The sequence below is a fragment of the Macrobrachium nipponense genome, chromosome 34 (genome assembly GCF_015104395.2).
Source record: "Macrobrachium nipponense isolate FS-2020 chromosome 34, ASM1510439v2, whole genome shotgun sequence".
Classification (NCBI taxonomy): Eukaryota; Metazoa; Arthropoda; class Malacostraca; order Decapoda; family Palaemonidae; genus Macrobrachium; species Macrobrachium nipponense.
Genome location: NC_061095.1, coordinates 19,232,530 through 19,247,853, shown reverse-complemented (window position 1 = coordinate 19,247,853; position 15,324 = coordinate 19,232,530). Strand labels below are relative to the sequence as shown.

At 36.5% G+C, this 15,324-nt stretch overlaps 1 protein-coding gene across 32 annotated transcripts in view; it reads right to left on the bottom strand.

The window, feature by feature from the left end:
- Positions 1–15,324, bottom strand: part of LOC135207952 (calcium-activated potassium channel slowpoke-like) — a 488,829-nt gene that overhangs the window by 48,651 nt on the left and 424,854 nt on the right. For 15 of the 32 annotated variants that reach the window (XM_064239971.1, XM_064239943.1, XM_064239947.1 and 12 more), the window contains 3 exons: positions 13,973–14,056; positions 10,748–10,774; positions 3,180–3,318 (listed from right to left, as the gene is read on the bottom strand). In XM_064239971.1, the coding sequence (XP_064096041.1) occupies positions 3,180–3,318; positions 10,748–10,774; positions 13,973–14,056 (250 nt within the window). The remainder of the gene's footprint in view (positions 1–3,179; positions 3,319–10,747; positions 10,775–13,972; positions 14,057–15,324) is intronic. The other 17 variants (XM_064239957.1, XM_064239961.1, XM_064239959.1 and 14 more) reach the window with 4 other exon arrangements.

Here is a 15,324-nt window from a genome sequence, read left to right as displayed (position 1 = left end):
GCGCCTATCGAGAGCAGAGCGCTTGCGCGGCTCTCCATACCTGTCCAGTTGCGTACGATCAACGGAAGTTCGACTGGAAGGCGAAATGCGCCTACTAGGAGAAGGCTGCTTTGCGAGACTCTTGACGTCTAACAAGAGGGTAACATTCAGGAGAAGGGCGCTTCAAAGCTAACGAGCGCCTACTTGGAGAAGGGCGCTTCCGAGATTCCTGTTGTCTACCAAGAGACAAACGGTCAGGAGAAGTGCGCCTAGAAGCGGGAGAGCGCCTACCACGGAGAAGGGCGCTTGAAAAGACTCTTGTTGTCTGCCCCGAGGAGAATAATCAGGAGTATGACGCCTTAAAAGAGACGAGCGCCTACTAGGAGATCGATGTGCAGTAGGCTCTTGGCGCCTACCTTGCGGGGAGCGGCTAACAGCAGGCCGTCTATCATGCACACGACTCCTACCAGACTCTTGATGCCTGTCAGGAGAGAAGTCACGATCCGACACTCGAGGAGAGTGACATCTGGACGAAGAACGCCTACTTGCATAAGGACGCCTTCTAGAATCTTGAGGCTGCTGAGGAGAAGTCTCACGCGAGGGAGTTGAAGAAATAGCGTGATGAGCAGGTGCAGTGCGCTTACCGGAAGCGGAAATCCAATCTGGAGAAAAAACTTCTTTCTCCATAGAGCGTCCTACCGATGTTTGGCGCCTTGAAGTCGAAAGAGAGCCAGGCGAGCGAGGGCGCTCACGCGAGCCCCTACCTTCATACGAAACCTCCCCATATGAAGGAGAACGCCTAAAACGAGGAGAACGATCCTCTGAAGAGCGGCGCCTAGATCTCTTGATCGGAAGAGAAACGTCCTTCTTCCTACGTGATCTAACTGCTAGAGAGTCTGCTAGCGCCGTGATCTGAGCTTGAAGTCCCGCGAGTACTCTCGTAGGCGAATCTTGTTGTTCTTCCTCGGAAGCAGGCGCCGAGCGCGGAGCGCGAGAAGAAGAACGCTCACAGGATTTCTTGGGTTTCTTCGCCTCCACCGACGATTCTTCCGGGAAAACCTCCGGACTAGAAGCCAAAGGACTGCAGGGAGCCTCCAAGCCCTCTTCAACGGGCGCGACGCATCCGGGAGTTCCAACCTCTCTTCGGAGAGGGAGACGACGAAGAGGAGAAGCATTGGCGTAGTAGCTCCTTCTTGTAGCGATCCGAGGCAGCCTGGGAGCGTACTTCAGGATCTTGCCGAGGGGACGCCTGACCGGTGGGGGTTCTCCCTAGCCCTCTTGCGGCTTTCGACTTTCCTACTCCACTGGAACTGGGAGTCTGGAAGAGGTCTAGGCCTAGAGGCACTAAGGAGCCGGTCAGACGCACCCTCCACAACACTGGGGACACTGCACTGATTACTAACACTCTCCTTACCTTCCAACTGACGAATCTTCTGATCCATAGAACGAATCGTGGCTCTCAGAGCTGCCGCCTCCGAAGGCGAATCTTCGGCTTCGGTGCGGGGAGCAGGGGCTGCAACTTGGGAAGAAGGTTCTAATTCTACGTTAGCATTAGGATCCACATCCAACTCACTCATTCTAGATCTACTAGAACTTCTAGAGGAAGCCTTACGCACTCTATCACGTTCCAACTTCCTAATATAAGAAGAGAGAGCCTTATATTCTTCTTCATTCAATCCCTTACATTCACTACAAGGGTTAGCAAAAGAACATTCATTCCCCCTGCATTTCATGCAAACCGTGTGGGGGTCTACCGAAGCTTTCGGCAACCTCACCTTACATCCTTCATTCACGCAAACCCTAAACAAAACCGAAGTTTTAACTACCGAATCTAGGTCAGACATCGTTAAAGAAAATCAAACTCAAAATCAAACCGGTCCACAATCAGCGTATGCCAAGCCAAACAAAGCGAATACGTCACCAAAAGAAGTCCAAATTAACTCCAGGCAAGCGAGAATCGAAAAACTATCGAGAGGAACCGACAACAGTTGTTATCGTTCCCGCGACAGAGAAAAATCTGACAAGCTTACAGGAGTGGTTCGTACATCCGCCACCCAGCGGCGGGTAAGGTAGACCACCTGACCTACCTGTCGCGTGTGCCGCGAGATTTGAAATTCTGTCGGGAACGTCGGAGACTATAGCTAAGTATATATCTGTCAGGGAAGTTCATGTACAAAAATATTCCTTCTTGAATGGTATAGACGTCTTGGCCAATCCATGAATCACTATACGTACGTACAGTAGTATACTTCTGACTAGGATGTACATTTCATTGAGAAATGGTACAACATTTTTTATCTTGAAGTCCATAAACTAATTCTAGGGTCAGAACATGACCTAAAACAGTAACAGTTTACCACTGTCAGTAGATATGAAAAGGATATATTTATTCTTGTTCTTAGCTGACAAATATTTTGTCACTACTATATGAACTTGTTTTGAATGTCCCACATATACTCCTCTATACAAACAGAGAAGATCGTCTATGTCGATTGCTCAGTCTCAGCAGTACTTACAAAAATAATAAAATAATGACTGTTTGAACACTATGAATCCAAATCTAAATTTAGTACATTTTGAGCTCTATTAAAAACTGACCTCTCCCTGACTGCATAACTGATTTTGTAAATAATTAACAGAATAGAGCTATTGCAAAGGGCCTATGTGGAAGGCTTAAATGGAGTCCAGGATATAAAGAGCTATCCATTAAAGCAATTCCCACCTGTAAGGCAATATGAAGACAGTATGTACTAACACCCATGTCCATACACATAATCAGAATCTAAGTAGCATCGAGTTTTAATAAATTTAACAACCTTTTAATAATGCTTACTCACAGAACACAAAAGTATATTACTTAGCTTTTACTGAACAGTGTTTTGTACTTCAGTGCTAAATTTAAAAGAAGCTAATCTGTTTTGAGAACTATTCAGTATAATACTCAAAATATCGCTCACAACACTGAAAATGTCTTAATATCTTTACTTGTTTCATTTTTCATTACTTGTTTAAATATTAGAGCTAGTGGTGTTAATTGCCAACATCTGCTGCTGCTTTCAAAGGAAGTCATATTTTAGAAGCCCTTTATGTTACTGACTGGTATGCAAAAACTTACTGGAGAGAATATCGTAATTTTACACCCGTATTATGAAAGCAGTTGAAGATGTAGACAAGGACCAAGTCACACAACCTGTAACTACCTGTCTTGCTGAGGCACTGACCGGTTGTAGCCCTGGCTCGGAGACGTAAGAGCTTCTGTCGGTCGGCCACCATTCTTCTTGGCCGCTGTCAAGGTTTTAGCCGCATTCACCAAGGGCTGTCCACTATTCTGGTTGGCAACTGGAGAAGAAAAACCCAAAAGGTTATTCTGACGGAAAAGTGAAGAATTGCGAGCCGACGATATAAGCTTCTCTTTGATCTTATTAGCTAGTTTACGGGAAACAAGGAATGGCATCTTTAAGTTTCAGTGGATAGGACCTTAGTTACAGTGAACACAAAAAATATCAATTAAGAATTTCAATTAATCATGTACAAATTCCTGATTTTAAGGGATGGGGGTGATAGAAAAAAAAAAATTCCAACCAAATGCCAAAATCATGTCAAGGGGAAAATGGTCTGAGTGTTGCAATGTGGAATTATTGTCTCAACAATCCTTGAGTTCATTTAACACTGCAAAGCAAATGCTGTTTCACCCTGATAAGGAAGCAGCAAGCTACATGCAAACACACAACCCTAAAACAGTATTGGTATTTAGTACTCAGAGAAAAGGAATACAAGATTAAATTCTACTTACTATCATATAAGCTTTGATGTGAACTCAGATTCTTTTTAAACAAACCCCATGATATAAGTAAAAACCAAAACTGCACTTCAAGCTACCAGGCTTGAAGCCTCGGTTCTCTTGGAATACTGAATATTTACTCATTAGGTGAGTAAAACATCTTTTAAGCCTAAAACATCTTCAATGAGATACGTATGTAGGTATATGATGAATGAAGTACACGAGTAGCCTACTTCGAAGAATTATTTCGTGATAGGTGAGCATAAATCTCTGTACAGTAAAATGAATACTGCATCTTATGAAAGTGCTTTAAAATACTTCACTGCTGCACAGTATCAGTAAAGATACGAGATTAGACCGACAGTGGCATTCTTTTAACTCATACCAAATAAACATAATTAGGGCAAGGCGATAAATTAATAAAAAGTGTATCTGAACAAATTCAGTGATGTGTTCCACTGATGCCTTTCATATTAAATTGCACTTGGGGGAATTTATATGGGGGAAAAATGTCAAAGTCAAGGGGATTTTATTATCTAGTCCTAAAAATGAAAGCATTCAAGAAAATGTTTCAAAAAAGGGGATTCAATAAGTCTTAATGAGCAATTCCTTTTCTTTCATAGTCAGGTGCTCACCTAAAAAACAATGGACTTTGTAGATCTTACAAACTAACAGACTAGATGGGATGGCACTAATAAGATTGAGAACCCTCTAAACAAGATAACAAACATGCATTATGACACTACAGTATCTGGCATATGGTATTACGGTACTCACATAAGTGAATTTATATCTTGTTTGTTAACACAAAACTACGGAACATTTTAGGGACTAAAAATAAAATTCTTATACAGTGAAAAAGTCAGCCCAAAAGTGAGCTTTCTGTCTGAAGTAACAGCAACAAAAGTGCTCTATCAAACTGAAATACTGTACGTATAGAGAGAAAAGAAAACAGAACACTAATTAAAATGTACTGAACACAAAGCCACCAGTGAAGGAGTGAATTGCCAGACAGTGAATATTCTGTGTTTATAAAAAGCATACATAAGCACATCATGAAAAAAGCCACACACATGTCTACTGTACGTATGCTATGGTTGGGCATACAATATAATAATGATGGTTGAATTGTTTCTAACACATATGTAACCTATAACATGTAAAGGGAAAAGGACTCTCCCACAATAATATCACAAAGACACACATTTATGTATATAGTATATATATTTATAAATTTGAACCTGCAAACACACTTACCCACATCCAAGCTAAAATTGTCAAGCTCACTAATCAAAGAATTGCCTTTAATGTACAAAATCTTTAGGTTTCAATATCAAAATGTCAAAACGAAATTGTCAATGTCATACAGTACTTAACAGCTTCTCAAAAAGGACTTAAAAAAAAAAAAATTCACTCACTTGAGATGATAAAGCGCAGTTTGGTGGCAACAAGAAATCCTGTTTATTGCTGCCCCACCATTTTGTAACAGAGTGTAATTAACAAGAGAACTTGATAGTTCGTGTATGTGTTTTTTGTAGTTACATGAGAATCTGCTGCCAATAATCTTTTCTCCTTCAGTCTAACAACACACGTTTCAAGATGCATCACCTCACCATGACAGTGATGCTGGTTTTTCAAGTTATCATGAGATAAATACCAAACCTTTATATACAGGACCATATCACTCTTGCCTATGTGAAAAGTAAGATTAGATCCTTCTTCAAACCACCTCAAAACTCATTCAAACATTTATATTATCGTGACTCTCAATAATCAAAAGTATGTTACGTACTGTACCAAGAAAAACAATACGTACACTCTATACACATAAGAATTCATATACTCACAAATGAAAGTATCTGTGTGTGGATATACAGAACAGTGTGCTTATAAATTCATTATAGTGTACAGTATATATACACTCCATACACACATTAATTGTATATATTATAATAAAGAAGTTAATATACAGTAGTACATGTATAAAGGAAACATACTGCAGAAAATAAGGGAAGAATTATTGTATACAAATCATATAAAAGAAAACAGTATCGACATACTCAACCTCAAACACTGCAACTCATGAATTATAAGAAATGGGATGGAAAGAAAAATGCAAAACGTAATGGTAAAAACACAGATGAACTGAAACCTGGGTCAAAAGTCATATCAGTTATGTACTATTCCAGTACATGAACATTTCCCAAGCACACAGATTAGGTTTACCAGTAAAGAAAGTTAAAAATCAGGAACAACGAGGGACGCAGCTCTGGCAGTGGATAAGAGAAATGCATTATATTTGAAAAAAAAAAAAATCAATCCGATCCTTACCATCTGTGATAGGTGTGTAGACAATGCTGACATAAAACAAAATAAATAGATAACAGTACTCACAGATTAACATACGCCACTCTGTCATTGGTTAAGTTAATATGCAAAATATCATCTATATGATACAGACTTTCATTGAACACACGTAAAACACAAGCTTTTATTTACAAATATACTGTACATGGTACACTCTGTACACATGAGCACATCCAAATCTTTATAGTTCACTGAAATTTTCACAATACATACATAATACTCTACCCCTTATATCAGCTTTGTAATAGTATTGTATCCTACTTGTCTTACATCAGTAAGAAAACTCATATTTGTCCATTAATACATAGTGATCAGAGATAACAACTGTAATAGCATTATCCCAAATGCTAAGTGAAAAAACTAAAACGAGATTCCTAGTGCTTGCCCAAGCCACCCTACTTCACTCGCAAGTAATGCTATCTATTTCCTTATTAAAAGTTTGGGCTCCTATTCTGGCTCTCATGGGGCCTGATTCGAATGAATTTGAATCCTACCTACACGAGAATGATTGAATATCAATACAAGCAGCTGTAGACAAGGTTGAGATTTTAGAAGATTTTCCCTAAATATTTCTATATTAAACTTTGAACTCCCATTATGGCATTTCCTCACATCAAGGGCCTTAGTTACAACCAGGAAATTTTCATGAGGGCAATGTCCTTTCTGGCTCAGTCATTCTAAAGATGATTTCAAAGAGCACTCACTGCCTTACTCTCTTAATTTCTTAAGTATCCCTCCTTGGAGGGAAATGGCATCCCTCTAAAAAAGAAAAAAAAACTGGAATCCCATATGTACTACTATATCCAAAAATTCTTTGTGCCAAGTTTGGTTGAAAATGATCCAACAGGTTTTTAGATATTAAAATTATAAAAGTACTTCACCAGACACACAAGCATACATATATACAAACTTTGAATGACATCATATGTAAACATCTACACTTTGGTAGACATACTGAAGGAAGAAAATTACTCAAAAAGTGCTGTGGATATTAAGGGCTTTCCTGTAAAACGCAAGTTTCAAATTTGCAAGCTGACTTGTGTTCTTGAATCTATTTGTTTACTTATTACAAATTATCTATGCAGCCTAAAATATTTGGATATGTGTTGTGTCATTTTACTCGTTAAAGGGGTACAGAAACTGTCCTTGTTACTGGGTTCCTTCAAAAATTTCATATCATTGGTCAATTGATGTGTAGTTATTGTATCTAGTGATGCCTAACATGTCAGGAAATAATCTAGCCCAGGTTACTAATGTGTATACTACTCTTACACAATTTCAACCAACAGGGACAATAACCTATGTGCAAAGGAAAAGATCATACAGTATTTGACAAAAGCAAGATGCAAAAATTTCTTCTGTATTTCATAAGCATCTTCTACAATAAACCTGCCATATTAAAGCTGGAAAATATTAGGTAAGAAAAACTGAATGATGCTAATACTAACTGTGAAAAGGAATGTTCATTATAATGTCAAGTTGGAGTTGGACACAAGGCTCTATTACTTATATACATACATCTAAATTCAATTCTTTATTGTATTATCATATCCAAACACTAAATCAACAGAAACAGAAATGCATGTGTAATTCTCTGACATGTATTTGCAACCTACATCAAAATCACTTATCACTTGATAATTCCTGCAAGTGTGGATGTAAACAAAAACTTTGCAAGAAAGTTTTTGTTTACAAGAAAGTTTTTATTTAGATGTTTAAGCAGACAGGAGCCACTTATTTTTAAACAAAAATTGTATGGGACTTGTTGTCTGGTCCCATTATGGGTTACCAACAATTACATTCAAAGTTTTTTCATTTAACATGCCCCATCAGGAATTTTTAAGCCCGACCTTGCAAAAACTTGGTGGGGAAGCAAATGCCAAATTCCAAAGGTAAAAATGCAAAATGTCCTCTATTAAATCTCGTATCGTACTTCAGGAAATATTTTTCCCTAATCTTAGGTTACATGACTATGTGGTGTTTAGTTACTCAAACCTAAAAGTAAGGATTTTATCCCAAGATGCCCATTCCAGTCCAATTTTAGCATGACACAACTCTTGACAGTCAAGAACTATTTAAGAACCACCAAGTAAATAGTGCATCACCGAGTTACAAAACACTGCTATGTGAGAGGATATTACACCTACAGTACACAAAAGTCACCTTATGTGCTACTTTTACATGCTCTCTCTAAAATGATCTAACTGTGGGGGTAACAGGAATGAATTTAGAGAATTTTAGCCATAACAGGAATTTCAATAATAAAAGGGGAAAAGAATTACATTTTAAAATGTCAGTTTTACATCACTATAACAACAAGGTATAATGTCTTCTGTAGGTTTACAAACAGAATTGAGCCATTTTTATTTAATATTGTTATTACACAATGGTCATTACTCTACAATTCTATTTAGTTATCAACATGACCTTCCTTCAAAACAAAATATTTGAGTTGACTAAAACCAGTCATAACTGAACTGCTAAAGTACATGGGAAGTTAATGTGGGTTTTTATTTAAGAAACTGATTTTATGTACCACAGGAGCACTTTACTTCCTAATGATAAACTCATCATTTACCAACGTTAAAACATTCTTTGCAAGGATATTTTCTTATTCAAACAAAATAAATTTTAATTATATACTACTGTACCCTCCCATTGTATCATTAAAAAGAAATGAATTGTCTGATGGCAATAATCATTGATCATTTTTAGTTTGATATACTCCTGTGAGTGTATTGTATAATAAATACAACTGTGCATAATTAATTTTTCAGTTATTTTAGTTTAAGCTGTCTGCCGATAACTGCAGTACTATAACAAAAGTTATACATAGGAAATTTAGAGCTGCAACTCCAAGTAACAGTGATGATATTGTTTACAACATGATGGGGAATAGATTTTAAGCCTCAACAGAGGTGTAACAGGATATAAACATTATCATACCACAGTGGTAAGGGTTATAAATTTGCATTACGTACAAATTAAAGTGAGATATATACCTTAACTGATAACATAACCGCCTTTGAAAAAATCTGAATAACAATGCTTCATTCATCATACCTTTTCCTATACGTCTAGAATTAACAGAGCAGACAACTAATATTGTAATTATCTTCTAAAAATGGATATTAATGGACTTATTTATATAATACAAAGTAAAAAAGATAAATGTATAGCAGGCACATAGAACCAAACTTACATCTGATGAGAGCCCTCGTCATGCTCACGAATGGTTCACAATCACACAAATTGACTAAATTAAAACCCCTTTATATATACATCCTCTTCCCTACAAATAACTTGAAAAATCTGTACTCATTTGAAAAGAACTACGTAGCTGTTAGTTAAATTCAACACAGGACACCAACATGTACAAACTTAAAACTTACAGTACTAAGAGTATAATTCAGAATGACTAAAGGTACTAGATCTTAGTGCTAAACATTCACTCATCAACTACTGGATTAGTATCGACGAGTACCTCCGTAAAAATGTTATTTGTGCCACAAGGGCTTCACTTCACTATGATCTACCATTTAAACTCATCAAATTTTCCTCACAGGAGTCCTAAAATTTGCTGTAAGTATCTACAGATGAATCATTGTGCTTATGCTTTGCTGAAATCAACCAACTGCAGGACAAAGACATTATTATCAAAATGAATAAAAGACAAGTGTTACCAATTAAGCATATTGCCATGAGTGAAACAGGTTCTCCACAATGATGGGTCCATGCAGGAAATGAGAGAAGATAGCGCAACGATACTAACTGCCAGCCTTCAGGGTTATATTAGGGATATAAGGAGGTCACATGCTTCTTTACACGATTACAGGAAGGTTCTGAATGCTATAAAGAGCTGGTTCAACTTTAAGGGGAAATAAAAATGATCTACACAACTATCTAACATCAAATGCAAATGGCAACTACTATTACTTTTAAAAGTTGCAACATGAAATAGGAATATCATAATGGGTAAGGGAATACGGAGGAAGGGATGGCTTGAATAATAAAGGGAAAGGATTTAAGGGATCTTTGGTGTTTCAAATAAAAGTAGTACGTACTTGGAGTAAAAGGGATGTTAGGGGGACTACTTCATGGACTATCCTAGGTGTAACATAAGAAGGGAAAGGGTACACAGAAATGCTATGTTCCAATAGGTTTTACTTCAAGGATGAAATGTAAAACCCTGATTAGAATTAATTTCAAATATGTAGTAAATTAAGAAAAATAGACACTGAACTGGATTTAAGCTATTGTGAAATACTGAAAATATAATTCCTGAACACAAACAGCTTCTCATAAACAAGAAATATTCTGAGTCAAATTTTGTTATTCAATGCTTCCTTCACTGACAAAAACAATAACAAATGGCAAGACTATTTCTACAGAACTTTGAACTTCAACTGAAAATCTATCTGGTCCCTTACTTTTACAATTTATGCTCTTTTAACATTATATCAAGGTCTTACATCAGTGTTACTTCAGGTGAGACCAATCTATCTCTTACTTATAATGAAGCATTATTAGATTCATAAAGAAAGGTTGGATTAAAGGGAGAAATCACAGGAAAGGAGCTGGGGAAGGACTTATTATCAGGAGGGTATGTCTAACACTTACTTCCATCTCTGACGGGCACCTTGTCGCCTGTGGGAAGGGAGGGGCATTAGACACTTGTTGGCCTCATCTGCCAGGAACTAACCTGCTTAGCCACATGAACTCAAAAAAGATTTCATAAAGATTTCATGATATAGTCATGATATTGTATACAATTTTTTCCCATTCTGTCTTCAATGAGTAAAATTAAACAGCAACATAAGATACCCACTATCTCTTATAAAGAACTATGTGCACTTCAATGATTCATCATGATGCTGTATTTTGTGATTCCTCTATGAAATAAAGATACTGTTTTTGAAATTGTAGAGAAGGGTGATAAAAGGATGAGCTAGACCAAGTGCTTGGCAAAATCTGCCGTTGATAATGCTAAACAAGGCACTACCTTCATGGTTTCCGGCTGCTAGGCTACTAGCGATTGCCTGCTGGGGGAACTTCCTCGTCATTTATTACTCGCGTTGCATTATTCGCTTGTTATCATAAGCTTGTTATCGTAAGCTAAGTACAAGTATGCACAAGTGCTTACAGTTGTAAGACTTACAAATTTTTAGACTTATTACTTGCGTAATTAAGCTCTCAACAGCGAAAGATTTTAGCAGTATGCTAACAAGAATTTGAGTGGAGAAGGGAGCTAACCAATATAAAATGCACTCTACATAACAGGCATCATTAGTTGGACTTCCCCAGCAGCCATATCACCGCCCAGACTGAGCTACGTACTTCTGTGCTGTCAACCTGTGTCAAGGATTAGCAAAAATATGAAAAAACCTTGAACACCTAACATATTCCATATTTACAGACAATCATTCTTACATATCTCACAGTGCATAAGAACACATTCATAAATTATCATTTTTTAAGCAAACCAACACCAAGTCATTTAACTGCTCACAAGAGAATCAGAGGCAATCACATGAACAATCAAATGTAGACACAACGTCAACACTGAATTTTAAGGTAAAAGATCTAAAACTTCCTACAATAACTCACGAATTTCTGTTAGTTTTCCTACAGTTTACTTGAAGACAGGCAAATTAATGGTAAGGAAATAAGCATTCCACTAATGTTCCTCCCAGTGAAAAGGTAAGATGGCTTGCAAAACTTTCTCTCAGGGAGCTATCCAGAAGTTTTGAAACCTTTCCTTGGCACCAGTTCCCTGCCAATCTTCATGTATGAGAACACTAACTGAGAAACTATGTAAATTTGCAAGACAAATGATGCCTCTCTTCCCAGTAGGTACAGCATTTAGGTTTACAGATATGAAATCAGATAAATTCACTTTATTTTATATTTTCAGTTCTTTGTAATACTGCTAATTGAACCATATAAATAAATACCATCAATGTTTTTTCAACCTACAATATGTGTGCGCACTGCATTATTGCCCATAAAAATCACATATGCAGTATACATATATGTCATTTTATCATGTGTATAATTAAAATTCTATTATACTTGTGGAAGTGTTTTGAATCTTTAAAAACATAAAATGTTCTTAGAGACGACAGCATTCTAATATTACACTCTGTCAATGCATTTGCAGTGAATGTTAAAATTACAATCTGTCCTTCACTGGCTCCAATACGATAATGAAAAGGGGACTAATGCTACCCATCTGCAGTGAAAGTAAACAGAACCTCTGGGATACATGAAAGGGATTCTTTGTTCTAAAGTTCATCAGGACGAAGGACAACCTAAAATTGCAAATTTCAAATGCTCCTTTGTCAAGAAGTCTGTTTCAGTTTTACTTGTGAGAATAGCAGTGACAGTATTCTTCCTTTCCAATCTGTGTTCTTTACATCAACACATATATATGAAATTAACAAGCAAAAGATTTTCTATTAATTTGGGTTCGCTTAAGAGAGAAGATGCCCTAACACTTATATAAGAATAAAAATTCTACATCCTCTGAAACATAATTTGTTTCATACAAATAGTCATGGAAGACTGCAACCAATCGAGACTTATAAGCTACTTATCATTCAGCAGTACTGAATTCATTACAGTACTCTGGCAGATAACAATTTATAACTGTATTTCATGAAATTTAAACTGACTTTTAATAAAACTAATGAAATTTTTAATTTACCTCTAATAACGAACCCAACTGAGATTTCTCACAAAGTTAGAGAACAAAAAAAAGGGGGAAGTACAGAAATATATTGCATGTGCCGAATATGGGAAATAAGAGGGGATGAAAGGGTTAGAAATGTAGATAACAGATAAAGATTGAAGGGAAAGGATAGCAAACTGTGACATAATGGGTCATTTGAAAGTGATTTGGTTTTGTGTCGCAGTGCACAGAGCACTACCATTTCATTTGCTCAGATATGTTCCCTGGCAAACCTTGTATTAAAACTCACAGTGCCAGTCTTTCACAAGTGAGTGAAGCACATGCACCATAAAGCACACTATACATCTCAGATGACAACATAGCTCATATTTCATTTGCCCTAGGGTGTAATTTTGTACTGCAAACCACGTATAGGATTTCATAACATTGTGCTATTTTGACTTGGTTATTTTTTTTCTAGTGTCTACAGGTGGTAATGTATCACAAGTATGAAATTTCCCTCTTAAGTAAGTATATAGAAAGGGCAATCATGTGGAAGGTCTCTGCATACAAACATTCTTGATTTTGCAATCAAGGGCTGAATGCATTTTTTGCTGGAGCTACCCCTACTCAGGGGTATGACTTGATGGTAATATTATAATCTTTATTGGAATATTTGAAGTATAGGCAAGATATGCAGCATAGCACACTGTACATTTCATTTTCAAAGATATCTGAACTGAACACCCTCCATATACCCATGGTACAAGGTAATCAAAACTTCCTTATAAATACATAGGTTTCCAGTCTTCAACAATAAGAAATGAGTATTGATAAGTGTCACATCAGAGTACAGCACTGTATCCCATACTGTACTAAGGCTTATACACAATTAACAACTGTAATTATTATTAAGCCTAATTAAATGCTGCACCTTGTAGGGAACTCGGCAAGAAGCTCTTTGACTCACGATAACCATTTTATAGAACAATAAAGCTACAAGTCTTTGTTTATTTAATATACTAAACTTCATTTCCAGATAACTTACACTGGATTGATTAGACTCAGTCACAGGCTAATTACTGCACCTACTTGTTATGAAACTCGCAAGGACTGAAATGATAAAAGGCAGAAAGTAGGAAACTGAAAGACTGTGAAAGTAGCAACTATGGTACCTCTGGAGTTGTTAAGAAGACGCTTTGGAAGTTCGGGAGGGGTGTAAGTAACTTGGTAGAGTTCTGAGTCAATATCTGACTTATCTGAAACAAACACACCGAGAAAAATACGCGTAACTAACAGCCATACAGTAGTAAAAAGAAAAGCTCTTCACTGTCGAAAAATTGGCCAAAAATGAGTAGGTAAATAAATGGATAAATCAAAATGGAATAAAAAAACTCCACAAGGTTACAATCTTTAACTGTTCAGAGGATAAATACGATTTAGGAAGGCTCAAGATATGTAGTTTGCTATCTATAAGGCATTGATTTAGCCAAGGAATGGGTAGAGTATAACTAATAGAAGGGGAGTACAGTGTTTGAGAGTCATTTATCATCTTATCAAAATGAACTATGTAGTACATAGTAATCTTACATGGGTCAAAAAATTACCTGATTTAAAGGGAAGGAAAGAAAAAGTTGACAGATGCCTTATAGAAAAATGTGAGAGGAAATTAAGGGCCTTTTGCCGAGGAGTAGGGAGTTTAAGTGTAAAATCCAGGAGTTACGCGCAAAGAAAGCAGTCATGAAATAGCTATCATATATAGTTTGTGGAGGAGCTGACATGTAGTTAGACATCTATCAACACTATATATATATATATATATATATATATCAGAAATATATATAAAAAATTAGATATACACTCAACTATTTTTTTGCAGTTTTCACTTACAATATAATCAACAATAAAAATACCTTGTAATTTCTTGAAAACAGAATAAGATTATGAGTTATACTATATCAAACAGGCATAATATCAGTAGTTTATATTAGAATAGGCAATTAAAATTCATTTAAAATGCAGTCAAGAGCTGGTAAGTTCTATGCTACCTCAAACTCTAATAATTGCAAAATATTAACCACCAAAATCTACTCTCAGTGAAGCCATAAATTCATGATGGCTATCCATCTGCATCCAGATATATAGTGCCATTGATTACAGGCAGCTAGTTTTTGGGTGAGGTGAACCTTCAATGAATTAAACATTCCAAGTTACTACAAAAAACTAACATAAGTTAATAAACTGCACAGCAAACTTTAAATCTTTACAGCAGATATCAAATTATCTTTTCCTTAATGTGTTTTCCACCCATGTGAACTTGAACGCAAAATAAACTGTAATCTAAATCACAATATTATTATGCAATGAAAGTTTACAAGTTCTACTCATTGTCAAAACACTGGGAGTAGGTTTTGAAAGATTTTTATGTGCAAAAATTATGCAACTTTGTACAATGTATAGCTATAAACTCAATAGTCTTTGGCTATCACTTCTAGGCATTGCTAAAAATATGAAAATAAAAATAATT